At 38.9% G+C, this 18,701-nt stretch overlaps 1 protein-coding gene across 1 annotated transcript in view; it reads right to left on the reverse strand.

Annotated features, from left to right (window-relative positions):
• Positions 1-18,701, reverse strand: part of tanc1b (tetratricopeptide repeat, ankyrin repeat and coiled-coil containing 1b) — a 176,414-nt gene that overhangs the window by 148,650 nt on the left and 9,063 nt on the right. The window contains exon 2 of the mRNA XM_041807849.1: positions 4,447-4,540. Coding sequence (XP_041663783.1) covers positions 4,447-4,507 — 61 coding nt within the window. The 5' untranslated portion in view covers positions 4,508-4,540. The remainder of the gene's footprint in view (positions 1-4,446; positions 4,541-18,701) is intronic.

The raw sequence follows: 18,701 nt of genomic DNA on the forward strand, positions 1-18,701 counted from the left end.
ATTGGTCAAATACGCTCATCTGTCTGAAACATTGGCCCTGCAGGACTGTTAGAAACATTTTGGTGGAATTCCAACAAATTTCATACATCATGGCGGTTTAAAATCTGCACAAAAAAATTTACCTAGCGTGCAAATTGTCAGTTATGATGACGATCCTACCAATTCTGACACATTTTTGGCCATGATCTACAGTGGTGTGAAAAAGTATTTGCCCCCTTTCTGATTCCTGAGTTTTTTGCATATTTATCACACTTAAATGTTTCGGATCATCAAACCTATTTTTATATTTCGCAAAGACAACCCAAGTAAATAGAAAATGCAGTGTTTGAATGATTATCTAATTTTTTAAGGGGGGAAAAAAGTCTAAACCTATCTGGCCCTGTGTGAAAAAATAATTGCCCCCCTTGGTAACTCATGAGTTAACTGTGATTAACCAGAGTTTTTATAAAAACCTGAGTTCAATTTCACTCGAACACAATTTTACACAATTTACACAAGAACCGCCCTCCTCAAGGACAGCAAACATGGTAAACAGGGAGTTCTGATACAGAAATGTCAATTATCATTATCATTATGACACGTAAAATAAGTAACTGCACAAATATCCACCACTTTCAAGTCAGTATTTAGTAGATGCAGATTTGACTGCGATCACAGCAGAATCTGTGTGAATGGGTCTCAATTAGGCATGAACAACCGGACGGTGAAATTTAACTCAATTTTTCTCTGCAAAACTGCACAAGCTCTGTCAGGTTGCGTATGGGATCCAGTTTGAACAACCCTTTTCAAGTCCAGCCCCAAATTCTTTACTGGACAGAGATCTGGGCTTTGACTCTGCCACTCCAGAACATTCTCTTGCTGTCTTTAAATAATTTCTGTGCAGCTTTCGCCATATGCTTCAGCTCATTGTCTTGCTTGAAAAAAATCTTGCTGCATTCATTTCACCCTCTACCTTTACAAGCCCTCCAGACCCTGCTGCTGAGAAGCACCCCCACAGCATGATGGTGCCACCACCTGGCATCACAGTGGGGATGGTATGTTTGTGGGGATGTTAGTTTTTGGTGTCTTCTCTGATGGCCAAAAAGCACAAATTTTGGTCTCATCAGACCAAAGAACTTGCTCCCACTTGCCCATGGAGTCTGCTAAATGCCCTTTGTTGAACTTTAGTGGAGATTTGAGTTTTCTTCAACAGTGCCTTTCTCTTTGCCACTACAGCTTTGACTGGTGAAGAACCCGGCCAACAGTTGTTGTCTGCAGAGTCTCTCCCATCTCAGCTGCTGAGGCTTAGAGCTTCTTCAGAGTAGTCATAGGTGTCTTTGTGGCCTCTCTCACTAGTCTCCTTCATGCACACTCACTCAGTTATTGAATGAACTTTGATCTAGTCAGAATGTTTTTGTTTTTTGTTGTTTTTTTTTTTTAAGATTTGTTTTTGGGCCTTTTGTTGCCTTTATTAGATAGAGTAGGACAGTAGATAGACTCAGAAACGGGTGGGGGTGAGACATGTGGCAAAGGGTCTCAGGCTGGATTCGAACCTGGGCTGCCCGGGTACATGGTGCGCGCCTTAACCACTCATCTACCAGCGCACCCTCGTTAGAGGGTTTTAACAGAACGCCAGGTAATGTTCACTGTCTTGGAATTTTTTGTATCCATTCCCTGACTTATACTTTTTTTTCTCTGAGTTGCTCAGAGTGTTCCTTTATTTTAATGGTGTAATGGTAGCTAGGAATACAAGTCAAGCAGTGACTGGAACTTCCAGACACAAGTGTCTTTAAACCGCAATCACTTGAGACACATTTACTGCATTCAGGTGACCCCCATTTCACTAATTGCTAGCTGCTAACACCAGTTGGCTGGAACTCATTTTAAGGGGTTGGATATTTATGCAATCACCTATTTAACCATACATGTTTTTGTTTTATTTACTTCACTTTGACATTAAAGAGTTTTTTGTCTTTCTTTGTAAAAAAACAAAAAAAAAAGCAAAATTATACTGAGCATGATTGATTTTAAAAAACAATAAAACATCCAACCCACCAGTTTGGAGCCTTTGCTCTAAGGAATATAATCATTGAGTTACTTGTCAGCTATTTCAGGTGACTGGCAAACAATCCCAACAATTCCTTGAATCTGACCTAACAAAAACAACTGAAGCCTGATTATTGAAAAAGAACTTTGACTAAAGTGACCACTAGTCGCTGTTGTACCTCTGTGACATCTCATCTGTCCTCAGAGCCCTAAACACCAGATAGGAGTGGCCAGCTTTTATTGTCCCAGCATGGGAAAGGGAGACAGAGCTGCTTTAGCTTGATGGATGGGGTCCAACTGGGAGACTAAGGCCGGGATAAAGGAGCTGTATCCCGCCATAAAACTCTGCTGCTCCCAGCCTACACGTACACAGAAGCCTCTTAACTTTAAGTATAAACGTGTTGGAGGGGGTTGAGTCTGGATACCAGGGAAGCTGTTATCAGAATGATTCATACATGTAAGAAAGGCTGATAGAAAACAATACAAGCCTTCAATCCAGCCCCCTCCCTGTGTAATAAACATGAATGATGTCTTCACTTTTAGTGCTGACTGTTGCTAAACAATCATGTCAGACAAAGGCAGAGAGAGCATGCCTATTAGACATGAATCTGCTAAATAAAGTGACTGTTTGAGTCAGACTACCTGTAAAAACCAGCACCTTAGGGGCTAAATCAAGCCCAGGCAGGTAGATGCACTGTAAGCATAAATGGCTATTCGCTATGTCAAGACAGATCATTGAGGGGGCCGCTGTGTGAACAAGAGACGAGTCAACAATGTATTACCGAGGATGACTCATGTTTAGTCATGTTAGGGAAAAAACACAGATTTCAAAAAGGAAAAAAAAAACATCTGTTATGACACAATGCCTGGACTGTCTCTACAGGCAAAATTTAGTTTATATTAATTTGGAAGTTTATACATGAACAAATGCTTTCATGAACTTTGGATGACTTAACATTAACTCTACAAGGACTGAAAAGGTCCATATTATCATAGCATGAGCCTCCCTTTAATGTTGCATTCTGGGACTTTTATCAACGGTGTTGTATCAGTATTTATTTGACAAAATGCCATTTTCTTTGCATGTTTATACTGTTACCGATGCTTTACTTTAGTTCAACATGAATAGTGGTGAGATTGCTTTCAGTCTTGTATATACTGAGCATCAGAGCAGTTATACTCAATGTGTGGTTCTGGAGCCACGTGTGGCTCTTTGATGATGATTCGTGCCTCTTTTATGTCTGGATTTAAAATATTATTCCCCTAGAGAAACCTTAAAAAAGAGAAACTTTGACCCTCAAAAAATTGTTCAATGCAAGTCACATTAATCAGTTGCTTTCCCACACTTACACAGAAGGCTCTTATTGTCAAACTTAATTATCAACCATTATTTTTTGTCTGTATATTCCATTGACGTTATTTGCTATCTTTTACCCCCTTTTGCCCTTTTTTTGCCACTTTTAATCAATTTTTGCCACTTTTATTCTGCTTTTTGCTATTTGCAGTTTTTCCCTTTTGTCAATTTTTTTGCCCATTTAAGTTGCCTTTTGCCATTTTTGCAACTCATTGCGGCTTTTTGCCTGTTTCCTAGCTTTTTGCCTATTATAGTCAGTTTTCATTCATTTTTTGCTACATTTTAACCATTTTTTGACCATTTTTGCCACCTGTAACTCCATTTTTTGTAGCGTCTCACCCATTTCTGTCACCTTTTCTCCCCATTTTTGTCACTTTTTCCTCAATTTGTGCCAATTTCCTCCCTAATCACCCATTTTAGTCACTTTTTTTCTGCTTTTTGACCTTTTTTGCCAGCTTTAACTTATTTTTATTGCCACTTTAACCCGCTTAGGTTGTGGCTCTTGCAGTAGTATTTTTTTAAACAATTAGGCTCTCTGGTTGAGCAGGGTTGAGTAACACTGCTTTAGAGTTATACCTTTATACAGAGAACAGCACTACCACTACATGCCTTCAGTTAAATAGCATTTCTTTTTGAGTAAACAGCTACCCTGAACAGTGTTTACTCCATTCCTGTTGCTCAAACATGTTTTCATGTATTTACTGATGTGCCAATCACTTAGCACCACATAAACAGAGGTGGTAACAGTAATTTAATGGCTATATAAATACTCAGGGATTAGCTGCAGATGATGGCTTGATGACACACTCCGGTGCAAACTTGAGATTTGCCGTGGCTTATGTGCTTTCATCTCAACTTTCTCTTCAAATCTGCTTTCCAAATCTGAATCTTTACAAAGAAGGGTGTAAATGGAAGACACTTTGAACATTCTTCACAGACAGAGATGGATTTTAAGCACTGAAATAAGATGATTTAAAGTGGACTGTCATCTGCCTCTGAAACAGAGTTTGTGTATAAGCCTGTAGGGTATGGGGTATTTGTTTCATTTTTCTTGATCTTCCACATACCTGAATCTTTCTTGCTTCCCTTTCCTCCATCCCTGTTCTTCTTCAGCACTGCCTTAAACATGGTAAGATCCTTGGAAACCTTTCTGCAGGGCCCCTGGGGAAAGAAAACAAAAATAATTCAGTCCCTCCCAGCCACAAAAAGACAACAGAAATGTATTTCCACTCATGCAAAACCGAGGAAGTTATTCAACATTGCAGGCAGATCTATTTCTATTCATGGGACAAGACAGGGGCAATTTCCTCTACTCACCTGCATAAAGAAAACTATTCAAACACATTTAAATGTGGGTTTTTTTTTTCCTCCCCCACAGAAACTAAACAATACAAAATGTCCTCGAAAACCTAACATAGCAATAGCAAAACACTGTACATCCGCATTTCATACTGCTTAGCTGGCACTCGTCTGAGAGTTTTCCCACAGCACTCCCAATCCTGCAGGTCATCAGTGGAGGGGCGCATGGAAAGAATGCTCTAATATTTAAACAGAAAAGGACAAGTTCTGCTATCTTGATATGCAGGAAAACACTCTGTCAAATGCCCTGAATTCCACATGTAATTGATGCTGAGGCTGAACTTGGGTGTCTGCAAGTGCTTTCCATAGTTGTTGCCAAGCTAGTGTGCATTTTGGATCCTAAGAGTTAAACGGTATAACATGAACTCAAAGTCCAGGCTGCAGACTCCTGGATGTGCCTGTTTACTTTGGGATTATTTATAGTCTCAAGTTGTTGGACAACGGTGAAACCTACATGACTAAACACAGCAGCGACTACAACAGTAAATTGTGTGGGATCTTTTCTAACCCTCTAAAGACAATATAGGGAATGCTACTGTATTATTAGCAGCAGAGCAATCTATCCAATGAAGAGAACAGGACGGTTTCAACCAAATAAGGGTATGCTGTCTGCAAACAAATCACACAGTCCTTGCAGGAGCCAGACTTTATACATCTAAGTACACTAACTGATGCTGTGAGAGAATGAGAAAAAAATTTACCTGCCCTATTTCATACTTTATGGTGTCAGAAAAACACTGTGAGGCAGAGCATCTAGTAAAGCCGTTAGGGGAGGGGGAGGTAAAGGGGGCAGTTCCCTGATGAGCCTCTACATCTCAACTCAGCCTTGGAAGGTAAAAAAATCATTCAACCTTCATGGGGGTTTTACTCCTCCAAGCCAAACTTTAAATCAAGACTGTAAAGGTAGTTGCATGAATATTGCATCTATGTTCACTCTACTGCAGGGGAAATATATACTCTAAATCAGGTGAATCCTGAGATGGGCGTATGGTTCTAGCTTCTTCACTGGAATAATTGGTTTCACTGGGTGAAAAAACAAATACCAAACATTGCACTACCACAATCAGATTAGAGAGATTAAGCACTTCCAGTGTAACTATGGCGTAGCCTTCATCAAGCAGCGGCTTGTCTCCCGACTACAAGCTGCTCAAAAAGTCAAGTGCTTTGATCTTTCCTGTAAGTCACTTGATTTTAAATAGGCTTGAAAAACTTGATTCTTTAAAGTTCTTTAAAAATCACATGAAAACAAAAAGATTTTTTCCCCATGCATCTCCTGCACTCATTGTCACATATAAGCCTACTGGGCAATCAGCTGTAAAAATAAGTTTTTTATATTTTTGGACAAAGTTAGTACTTTCTTGGAAACATTATTCATGCTCCTAAGACCTAGCATGAACATATGAGGACATTAAATGTTGTGTACAACAAAGTAATAATTTCTGCTATGAGAATTTTTGAGATTTTTGTCCAGAATGTCCATCCACCTATCCATCCATCCATCCATTTTCTGTACCAGCTGTCATTGGGCGAGAGGCAGGGTACACCCTGGACTGGTCACCAGTCAATGGCAGGGCTGACATATAGACAACCAGACACGCTCACATTCACACCTATAGGCAATTTAGAGTCACAAATTAACCTAATGAGCATGTTTTTGGTGGTGGGAGGAAGCTGGAGTACCCGGAGAGAACCCACGGGAAGAACATGCAAACTCTGCACAGAAAGGCCCTGGCCCTGACCGGGAAGCGAACCACCGACCTTCTTGCAGTGAGGCAAAAGCACTAACCCCCTGCACCGCTGTGCTGCCGATATTTTTGTCTTGAATGTCCATTTTTGTATAACTAATTTACTTGAAATGTTAGGATACAATGCTTTTTGTTTATTAGGAAATTTGCTTGGAAATTAGCAAGTATTTCATGAAAATATAGAGGAGATATGTCAGTAAATTCTGGAGAGTTTCACTGGTAGAATTTAGGTAAATCTGCTAGATTTTTCTTGCCATTTTCTTGGGAGATTGGGAGATTTTTTAGTAAATTTTGGGGAATTGGATTGGGAATTTTGAGGCAGAGGTTGTTTTTTGAACTTTTCAGGAATTTTCATGGAAATTTTAGGTAATGTATTTGGATGTCTGGAGGTTTCCATCATTTCCATGAAATTTTGGAGAATGAATTGATTTTTTTTTTCAGAATTTGCCATTAAATTTTAGGGTAAAGTTCCTAGGTATTCAGGGGATTTGCTTAAAAATCGTCATGAATTTGCATGAATTTGCATAGAATTTTTTTCATTGGAATTTTAAGGCTTTATTATAAAGCTTCAATAAAAGATTTGATGATTATCTAAAGGAATTTTAGGATTCTTTTTAAAGTTTATTTTTTATTTTGGTTTTTGGAGAAGAAATTTTTCTAAGAAATTCCTGTTCAAAAACCAGCCTGATGTTTTAACTTATCAGACCTTCGTTATCCCAAAAAACATCAGCAAAATTTCAAAATGCTTTCCAAAGAAAAGCTCAGGTCTCGGGAGGTTAAAGTTCAAAACATTCTGGTTTTATTTTGCAATGAATAGAAGTCTCATTTGAATTCTAGGTTTGCCCCAAATGATCCACATGACCTACAAGCAAGCTAGCAGTTATCCTCATTAGAAACAACACAGATATCAAAGCTGAACGATTTCCAAAAAGAATTTAATTTTGATTTTTTTCCCATATATTGCGATTGTAATTTAATATGTGATTATTATTCGGTTCCTCATCTTGTGTATTTTTCAACAAAGTCAAGCAATAAATAATTCTATATTATAACCTACATTCAGTCAGGAACACGCTCATTATACATTTTACTGTTTTATTTTTATTTGCAGTTTTACTTGGCAAAGAAGAATCTTCTTAAAACGCTCCCTGGGTTAATCAGCAGCATGCTTTGACTTTCCAGGGAGGGCATAGCTAGAATGTGTACTGAAAACAATTAAATATTTCAGAAGTAATTAATCCATAGAAGCATGAATCAGACTATGAGGGTGAAACAAGCTTTAAACTATAAAGGAGGTGGCTGGGGTGGAGGAGGTTCAGCTTTGCATGGTGCACCAGCATTGATGCAAGCAGGGACTACTGAGAAATCCGTCATATTTTAATGTAATGTGTTGACAATTGAATGTTTGCATAATGTGCATAAAATCTCTGCTGCTGCTGCTGCTGCAAAAAAATCTATCAAACTGGTACTTTGAGAAATTTCAAGTTAAAGAAATATTGCAACTTCTGATTTGCAAATTGTAGCAGGCCATGTTGTGATTTTATCTGATTTGCGGTTAATTGCCCAGCCCTAACAGATCTTAAGAGTTAAATAGCACCAGGATAACTTTCTCATGAAAGACTGAAGATGTGGTCCACATCACATACAACAATGTTACTATGTCATTAGCAAAGTGGTTCCCAAACATTTTTCCTTGGAGCCCCCTCACTTGTATGAAAAAAAAGCTCAGCCCCCAAGACTCATATTAAAAAAACTGTTGCCATATTGTTGCAAAAAATCAACATCCATTTAATTGTTTAATTAATAAACCCCTAAGAAAGTACCTCTTTATTTTTTCTTACCAATTGTATAAACTGTATAACTGTATAATCTTATCATGATTATGATTATCATGATTTTACTTGATATGTGCACATCTAATTTTGACAGACCAAGCCTCACCCCCCCGAAATCTTTAGTGCCCCCACCAAGGGGGTCCCGGACCCTAGGATGGGGACCACTGATTCAGTGGACACTTTTGTCTAAAGCGATGTACATGTAGGACAGGTGTTCATGGCCTTAAGGACCTTGCCTTAGGGCCCACACTGGATAATCATTGTGCCCTGACCAGGACTCAAACCCCCGATCTCCTGTTTGTCAGTGATGAGCTATCCGGCTGCTACTTCTACAAATACTTAATATTTCTGCAAAATGCGTTCAGACTGAGAAGAACACAAAAATGCAGTGCACACTCAAAACGGTCCAAAAATTGAGTGTGGAAAGATGGACACTCCTACACTTAATAGATGCAACAGTGGTGACAAAGCAGATAGTCCACTAGCATGCTAGCGAGCATTAGCATCAGCAAGGTAGCTAACATGCTACTAGCAACAATAGCACATTTCAATCATGCATAGTGCATTTACAGAAAATACATTTATTTTCTTGGGAATAATGGCAAATATAAGACAAGTTACATCAAATCAACGGTGGATTAAAATAGCTGTCAAATTCATAAGATTATTGCCAAGCATCTAATTGTTATTTGCCAGTTAAAAAGAAAAACAAGGGGGTTATCACATCGAGTACATGCCAAACAGCAGTGCACAATTTGGGACAACACTACCCTGTCGAGATAAATGCTGTGTACTGCACTGTAGTATAGTCTGTAAAACATTCAAATTTAAATAAACTAATAAAGTCTGAACACTTGCATAAATAACTTGAATTAAACCTAGCTGAAACTGCTCCAACAACCCTCCTTCAACTTCCAAAACATAGTCTGTCTGCAGTCACGTAAAAGCGGCCCATCTTTCTGTACAGTGAAACTTTTCACAACCCATCCTTTTCTTTTTGTCTTCTGCAGCTCAAAACCAATTTCCTGTAGCCCTTGTTGTGCCAAGGATGACAGTTCTCTCTGAGTGATCCAGTATCAACAGTGTCTCTTTATCATAAAAGCTAGAAGAAAAGTTTCAAAACCGTTCCTTCATCAATACCAGTTTCCCTTAAAAATACAGTATCATTTCAGACAGTATGCATACACACAGCAGCTTTAGTATTACGTTTAAGGATAAAACCATCCCAAACAGGACCACTTTGTCAAATAAACACATAATTTGCAGTTATAAATATTTCTGTATTAATTAGTACTTATTCTGTTGTTCATATTTGGTGGTGGCTGTTCTGGGATCCCCCTGCTCTTCCACAAACCTACATGGAAAGCATCAAGGAGAAACAGCACACCTTTCTGCACTTCCTATGCCAACAAGGAAAGCCTGAGGCAAGCAACAAAACCCCCACAGCAGAGCAGGCATCAATGACTACAGAACGGCATTTACTGTGAGAAGCAGAATGAAGAGGAGCTGGGGTGGAGGAGGGTCACAAAAGCAGTTTGCAGAAGGAGCAGCAAAGCAGAGCTAGGCTAAAGCAGCTGAAATATGACAGCCTGAGTGTGATTAGCCAATAGTTTGCTGGCCGTCAGCTGATGAAGTTTTGAATGAGATCAGCTGTTCTCAAATATATGGCAGCACCTGAACTAAAGCTATACATAGTTGTAATATGTTCACTTGGACAACAGATATCCTTCTCTTAAAGCAGACAAAAAATATGGACAGCAACCAATTAAATAACGAAAATCACTACATTGTAGAAGTTGATGAAAACAGAGTAATCAAGGTTAAAAAGTATATTTCACACAACAAGCATTGGTTCTAGGTCGGGAATCCTAACGTGAGACACTGAGAACCAAATCTACCTACAGGTACACTCAAGGTTATTTTACCTTCCCTAAGACTGACATGTATTTACTAGAGTAACAGTACGCAGCGGTCATGGTTTCGGCTGATGTACAATTCTGGAGTTTTCTTTGATTATTATTAAGTGACAGTGGTGCAGCTTGTGTTTTTTTTTTCTTCTAGTGTAATTTAGTACTATCTATGATAGTTTATAGAGCCTGTGGTTACAAAAAAACAAACAAAAAGAGGAAAAAAGATGCAAAATAAAAAGCAAAACAGAAATCAATCGTATAGTAATTATTCATTTTGAGTGCTGAAACAAATACAACCTTAGAAAAGGCAAATAAAATATGTGCATTTAACGTCACACCATCACAAAGAGATTGGTAGTATAAATATAAATACAAACAGCCAATACTGTTACAATTCTACTTTTTACACAAGTTAAACATATACTGCAGAACAACGGGTAAGTTGGAATGAAGAGTCTAGTTTATAACAGGAACCAGATTTCATGTTAAACCCAAGAATTTGCAGGTAAACTAGGTGTAAGGTAGCGCTATAGCAGGGGTCGTCAAGTACATCTGCACAGGGCCAGATTTAGTCTGGACAGAAACTCTGGGGGCCGGACTTTCAAATACACAAAAATTAAATCAATATTTTGGTCTGATTGAAATATTATTGTAGTAGTATTTGTATTTTCTTTCAAAACGTAGGACATTTTCAGGCCTTTCCAGTGAGATCTATGCGTATTATCTGTAATGCGGCAGAATTTGCCGGGCCCCTGAAAATTCCAGAGAATGGGCCCTCCAACTTTACGATTTAGTTCTAGTATTAACTCATTTTTGACACTTTTAACCCCTTTGTGCCTCTTTAACCCAATTTTTGCAAGGTTTGAACCCCCTTTGAACCACTTTCATTTGTAACAAATTTGTAACGTCATTTGTAACAAATTTTTGATACTTTTTGCCCCTTTTTTCCTCTTTAACCAATTTTTGTCACATTTTAACCTCTTTTCACAAAATTTTCTTCCAAATTCTGTCCCTTTGTACTGCCACTCCACAACCCATTTTGCCCCTTATCACCCATTTTTGCTACTCTTTGATTTGATTATGATTTATAGGGCTCCAATTGGATTCTTAATCGATTATTGATACATTTTGATGCACTTGGGTTGTTTTGTTTTTATTTTTTTTTACATTTCTGTGATTACCTGTGCCAAGGCGGTTATGTGATCGGGTGGGTTTGTTTGTTTGTTAGCAACATAACTCAAAAAGTTGAGGACGGATTTTCAGGAAATTTTCAGGAAACGTCAGAAATGGCATAAGGAAGAACTGATTAGATTTGGGAATTTTTTACAGGATTCTGTACTATTGGGAAATAGGGCTAATGGTGGAGGTCGGTGCTGTTACCACTTCACACCAGGAGATGGCGGACATAAGTAACTTCAATCCCAGCAGCATTTTTGGGTGTGTTTCTATTCAAAGTTTTGGAGTTTATAGAGTTTGAAAGACGCACGCCCGGTCGAGGAGACGAGTCGGAGCATAACAGAGAGAAAGACAGCGAATTGTAGTGAGAATACTTAATGCTGGGAGGAATAGAGGAATATTCACTATCTGCCATGACCTCCAGTTGTCCAGTGAGACCATGGGTGAGACTGTCAGTGCATCTGTTGGCACTGGCAGGCAATGCTTCCGCCATGACAGTCTACCCATAGCGAAGCCAATGCTTTTCCTCACCATGTTTCCACCCCACCGGGGAGGGAGTAATCAGCGAATGCTGTGGTGGGGGGCACATGGGGACGGATCCAGGCATTTTTTAAAGGATTCTTCACTATTGGGAGATAGAGCTAATGGCGGAGGTCTGGGCTCTCCGAGTGCTTTTCTAGTTCTCACTGTGTCAAACATAATAAAAACATTGCATTAGTGTTTAAAAAAGGGATAAATTTCCACTATTCTCTAATAGTAGATGTGTGTAAACTGGAAATCTAAAACTGCACTGAAACAAAGGTAGAAGCCTCCTTTCCTTGTAACATCTGAAATTACAAACATAAAAATGTCCTTTTTCACAGATGAATAACTGGTAATCTAAATTCCAGCCATTCCACAGTATTAAATATTTAAATTATTATTGATGATCGATTATTGGACATTTATAAGCATCTAAGAATCGATTTTTTTCTCCCACCTCTACTCTCTAACCCCTTTTCACCACTTTATCTGGTCATTTTTGCAGCACTTCTGTCAACCTTAACCCTTTTTTAAATATCTGCTAGTTATGACAGTAAATTTCTGTAAAAACAGATCAAATGTTGAGTCATTCTAAAACCATTTCAATATTAATTGTTTGTGTGATGGATTTAACAGCTGCAGATATTTAAAGCCAAAGGATACTCTTAAAACCACATCATCTTCTTTTTCTCTTTTTAATGAATTTTAATGAATTTAATGATCTTTGGGGGGCCGGACAGGAAGCTTTGGGGGGCCTGATATGGCCCCCAGGCCGACAGTTGATGATCAGTGCGCTATAGCATTGTCGTTCACTGTGGTGTAGCATCATGTGGCACATTTGCCTTGTCGTTGGAACTGCTGTGTGGGGGCCGGCTGCTCATCCCTGCAGCAACAATAAACATCACCCAGGTTAACCAGGAGGAAATGAGAAACGCCCAAATTAAAATCCAAAAGCCAACATGACAAATTCCTTCCATCTTCCCTCCCCCATCACAGTTGCCAGACACACACACACACACACACACACACACACACACACACACCCACTCACTGCCAGTGCCAACTGAGAGAATGAGACAACGTCTATTAGGTCACCATCTACCGTCATCACTCTTTATCCTGAGGAGGTCTGACTGCAGCAGCCATTTTTATCCAAAGTGAGGGAATCCTTGGCAAGCTTGCCAAAAACTCTTCTGGGTGTCTGTTTTTAAAGCAACACTGCTTTGCACATTTGAATGTGACATCAAATGAACCTTTTTTGTGCATTAAGTGTAGCTTTATCATGAAATGGAAACTTAATGATGGGTTTCAACTACACTTACAGCTGCGAATTCCTCTGAATTATAAAGTAATACGATGCGTTTATGCCCTAGGGACACAACTCATTTTAGTCAAAGTATCTTCAGCAAGTCTAGCTGCACGAGTGCATTGTCTGAAAACAGTAAGAGGGCATTAGCTATGTGTTTATAGTGTGTGAAGCTTGGGCTGTTGTTTTGGAGGTAGATTCCAGAGTGGAGGCACCACATTTTACTTCAAACACATCTACGCCTAAGCTGTAGTAGGGATATAATTGTGACCTTTCTAAGAAAGCCGCCTCAGAGAGGAGCCATGGACTGCATGGTATGCAGCAAGACGGCATCAAGATTCCTCAAACCCTCAAAGTGAGGTCCATCCCAGTGCTCTTAAGCTCTGTTTGGATATCAGCCTCAAAGCATGGGGCCTTACAAGGGGCCTTTCAATATTAAAACAGGGCAGTGAAAAATCCCTCACAGGTTTGTGTGATCACACACTGGCTAAATGAACCATACGGACTCTTAATAACCACATTTGCTTTGTGCAAGACAGAATGAAGAGAATCCCAGGAAAAAAAAGCGCTGCCTCTTTATTTACATCAAGAAAACATCATGCTAGTCATTAAAAGAACTCTCAATTCCCCCACGCAAGTAAAAGAATAAACACCTCAGACTTTATCAGTGTATTCAGTAGGTCTGGGAAATGATTCGAAATGTACATTAAATCCCAATGTGACCTACTGCAATTTTCAAATCGCAGAGAGTGCAATATTTCTTTGACCTGAAATGTGTTTTGAAATAAATTTTATTAGGCAGAGGTGTTTTGCTCTACACATTATGCAAACATTCAAGTGCATTCTAGAATAATTGACAAAAGTTCCTACGTGTTTTTGTATATTTTTGTCTTCTACAAAATAACAAGTCCATAAAATCATCACTCCCTTCATTACAATTCATATCAAATTTGTAATATAGGACAGAATAAATACAATAAGACATTTTTGTCAGATTGATTTGAATTTTGGATGGATTTTTGCTTATAAATTTTGAGATATTTTTGCGGAAAATTGAGAAATTTCTTTTGAAATTTTTAGGAATTTGATTTGAATTTTGGGGTAGAAATTTGCTTTAAAAATTTAAAGTATCTTCATGAAAATTTTAAAAATTTATTTGTAAATTTTTGGGAATTTGATTTGAATTTCTTTGGAAATTTGTTTAGAAAATTTTAGGTTTTTTTATGGAAATTTTAAATATTTATCTGTAAATTTTTGGAAATTTAATTCAAATTTCTGGGGAAATTAGCTTTGAAACCTTTAGGTAATTCCATAAAAAATGAGAAATTTATTTATAAATTTTTAAGAAGTTGATTTGATTTATTTTTTTTGGGGGGGGGGGCTTTGATTTTTAAAAGCATTTCTATGACAATTTGAGGAATTTATTTGACATTTTTTGGGAATTTGATTTGATTTTTTTGAGCGGTGGGGCAGGTTTTGAAGTTTTAGTTATCTTCTTAGAATCTTTGAACATTTCCTTGTAGATTTTGGGAGACTGGATATAAATTTCTGGAGGAAATAGCTTTGTGTGTTATAATATAGAATGGTTTATAAGATGAGGAACCTGAAGAACAATCACGTTAAATTGCAATCGCAATGTTGGGTGAAAAATTTTTCCCAAATCGTTCGGCCCTAGTATTCAGGCCATAAAATGTAGCGCCAAGGATGCTTCTCCTCCGCTAGCGTTGTCCATATGTCAGCTGTATGACCTTCACATGTGGACCGTCTGTTAAAGCTCAAGGCAACAATAAAAAGGACTCCTCACTGATACAATGTAGAAACAGCTTCCTTTCACACAAGAGAAATTGGAAACCGAAGTGGTTAAGAGGTGCCTCAGGTTATCAACATGTATGTTTTTCCAGGTCATTCCTGACTTGATAGAGTTCAAGTCCATACAGATTGTGAGGAAGAAAAGATCCTCACCTGCACAATGCTGGTGTGACATGTGGCTAATGGGGCCATCCAGCTACACCACCGTCACCTGAGAAGCCAGCTATATTTAGAACGGAAACAGGATTGTTTGACCCAATTGCCTCTGGCAGGGAAGCATTTCACATACATCAGTAGTTGGTGAGTTGGAGCCTGTTTTGTCCTCTGTTAGGTGGCACACAATAGAGAGCGAGCACCCTTAAGCCCAGATCAACTCCGCCACTCTTCCAGGATTGCAGTTTTTCTCACCCAATGAGTGTATCTCTTGTTAAAATGCTCTGCCAGCTTTCTTCCTCAGCTGATACATGACAGATCACACTCAGATTTCCACCCTGTTGTCATAGCAACATGGAAGTTCTCACCATGGGCTGACCTTCAGGTTTATTTATCAAACACTGCCTAGAAGTGATCGGATATTTTCAGATCCTCCTGTGAACTCCATAATTATCTATTCTTTTGTTGTCCATTCACTGAGAGCAGGAAACAGGCCCAGGCTGGGCTGTGAGTTCAAGTGGTCCATAAACAATGGGAAGTTAGCTAACAAAACTTTCAAGGAGGAAGTGTTGGGAGTAGGTACGGAGGACGGCACAGCCTTGGTGTCGGCCATTGTAAGCAAAGGTTGTTATTCACGCTAAAATGAGAGGAAGGGAAATAACAAAAGAACAGACATTTTTATGTCATAAGTCTACTGCTTGACTCAAGGGCTTCCTGCACTGCCCTCCAACTTAGAGCCAATAAGAAGCAGGCCTTCATCTTTAAGCTGCTTCATTTGTTGTTTCGCCAGAGATACAAAAGAATATGCATTAAAACTGTTTTTGAAGTCCCAACAAAGGCAGCTGAGTGTTCAGCTCAATTTTTTCATCCTTTAAGGAAATCTTTGAATCCCAATTAGCTGTATCTGCAAGCAGAAAAAGATGCCTGGTATGCAGCCACTAGTGCTCAAGTTTTCAAGGAAATATTAGATGGATAGCACTGCAGCTAAATCACACCAAATAACCTAATCTAATTTGACCTTTTCAACACAGGTCATCATTACTCCCTCGAGTCAGAGGCCACAGGTTGTGCATTGTCATTCAAGTGTCAGTGAGAAAAGCTTCATCCAGAACAGTTTTGAAAAGTTAAAGATGTGCATTACTGTCAATAACCAATTGGTTGTTGCATTCAGGTGATCCAGAATATCTGTTGGGGGTCAGGAAGAGGGGGACGGCCATAAGGAATGAATGGAATGGAGGTAAGTTAGTACTTAACAGCTCTGAATGAGCCTGTACACTGCACTTATCATCAGAAAATTTCTATACTCTAAATAGGATTCATGCACTTTAAAAAACTGTGACTTTTAGCATGGTTTAACTGATTAGCCTGGAAGTCAATATCACAAATTACTCAGACCTGCAGACCTCCTAGTATTTAGCATCATCTAGTTAGATGAAGAGAGACTTGAAAAGTCCTGTACTAAGCTAAGAGGCTAGCTGAGCTCTTTAAACTTATAGAAAATCCTCATTCTGTCATAAATATGCATTGCATTGAAACGGTGATGTACTATCAACCCAATAAAAAAAGTGTCCTTTTTAGCAATCAACTATACCTGATGGTATGCTTGTATATTTTTTACAGATATTCAATGCCATTATAAGATACATGCTGCTGACACGTACAGCTGAAGTTATGGCTGTAAATTAGGGCTAAACAATTTTGGAAAATAATCTAATTGCAATTTTTCATCCATCCATTTTCTATACTGCTTATTCCGTTCTGGGGGGGGGGGGGGGGGGGGGTGGAGCCTATCCCAGCTGTCATCGGGTGAGAGGCAGGGTACACCCTGGACTGGTCACCAGTCAATCGCAGGGCGGACATATAGAGACAGACATGCTCACATTCACACCTACAGGTAATTTAGAGTCACCAATTAACCTAATGAGCATTTCTTTGGTGGTGGGAGGAAGCTGGAGTACCCGGAGAGAACTCACGCGTGCATAGGAAGAAAATGCAAACTCCGCACAGAAAGACCCTGGCCCTGGCCGGGAAGCCAACCAGTGACCTTCTTGCTGTGAGGCAGCATCGCTAACCCCTTTTTCCTTCAATATTCGAACTGCGATTTGATACGCGATTATTCCTTAACTCTCTTTCATTCCTAAACAAGGGGTGAAAATTTGTTTTAAAAAGATCTAATTCTGATGGTTTTGATTCCTATTGCAAATTGGATATAATTGTTGCATTGAAGGGTTTTTGTCATTCTCATATGGATTAAAAAAAGGCACAAAAATGTAGGTTGGATTCTTTTAAAGACCATTTAAAAAACAGTTCACTTGAATGATTGCATGATATGTCATGCATAGCATCTCTGCTGCAAAAAAAGTTTAAAACTGCTATTTTGACACAAATTTCAGGTCAAAGAAATATTGCATTGTCTGTGATTTGAAAATTGCGGCAGGCCATATTGTGATTTAATCTAATTTTCGATTAATTGCCCAGCCCTACTGTAAATGTATTAATGTTTTAACCTTTTAAGCTATTATCTGCTGATACCAATGTCATGCTGATAATATCATGCATCCCTAGAAAAAGTACTGCCTTGGATGCAGAACACTTTGACAGCCTTAAATATTACCCAGGAAAATGAACCTGCAGATGAAAAGCAGTGGGAGATCTTAAAAGGCCGCTAATTCCACAAACTCTTTGTATAAAATGACACAAGAGAAGAATACTACTCAGTAGCAAGGCATTCTGGGGGAAACTGGGCATCATCTTTACTACATGCAAAATATGTAGTGCTATTTGTAAAAATTATTATGTAGCTACCATCTAAGAGAATATATGACATTTCATGGGAGGAACTTTCAAATTAAATGAAGAGAAAAGAGGCTGGTATTCAATTGGAGACAGCTCGGATTACTGACCTTTACCTTGTGGGAATTTACAACGTCTCATCACAGACACTGGCAGATTTAACGTTGCAGCTTGGGGCAAGGCCAGCCGTCTTCTTATATGAGGAGGCCTAAACACACGGCTCAGTGTGAAATTAAAAAGGATAACAAGTCTGATCTACTCATTACACCGCCATGGGAAAAGCACTTTCATTTAGGAAAGACTGACTCCCCCTCTGAGCCCACTTGTCCTTGATCTTCTAATATGACTGATGAATAACTCCAGACGCAGGAATACATGCTGGCTCAGCAGTGACAACAGGAAAACCTTTGTCTTTTTTATCCCTGCAGTGCTGCTCCAGAAGTGTCAAGGCATGTTTTAGAGGGCGATCATTGCTCTAAATTTACGGTTACACCCCAGGCTTTGGAAACAGACTAAAACCTGCGCTTCAATGTAGGAATATGGCAAAACCGAATGATATCACACCATCTCTGCTACACACAGATTAAAGCTTTATAACCTACATTGATTCAGTCTGAGGGATCAAAGTGTTGCATTGATTTATGGATAAGATACGAAGCTTCCACAAACCAGTTTCCCTACTGCAGAATTATTTTGAAGTCTTTTCAAAATAAT

The sequence above is a fragment of the Cheilinus undulatus genome, linkage group 15, assembly GCF_018320785.1.
Source record: "Cheilinus undulatus linkage group 15, ASM1832078v1, whole genome shotgun sequence".
NCBI classification, from domain to species: domain Eukaryota; kingdom Metazoa; phylum Chordata; class Actinopteri; order Labriformes; family Labridae; genus Cheilinus; species Cheilinus undulatus.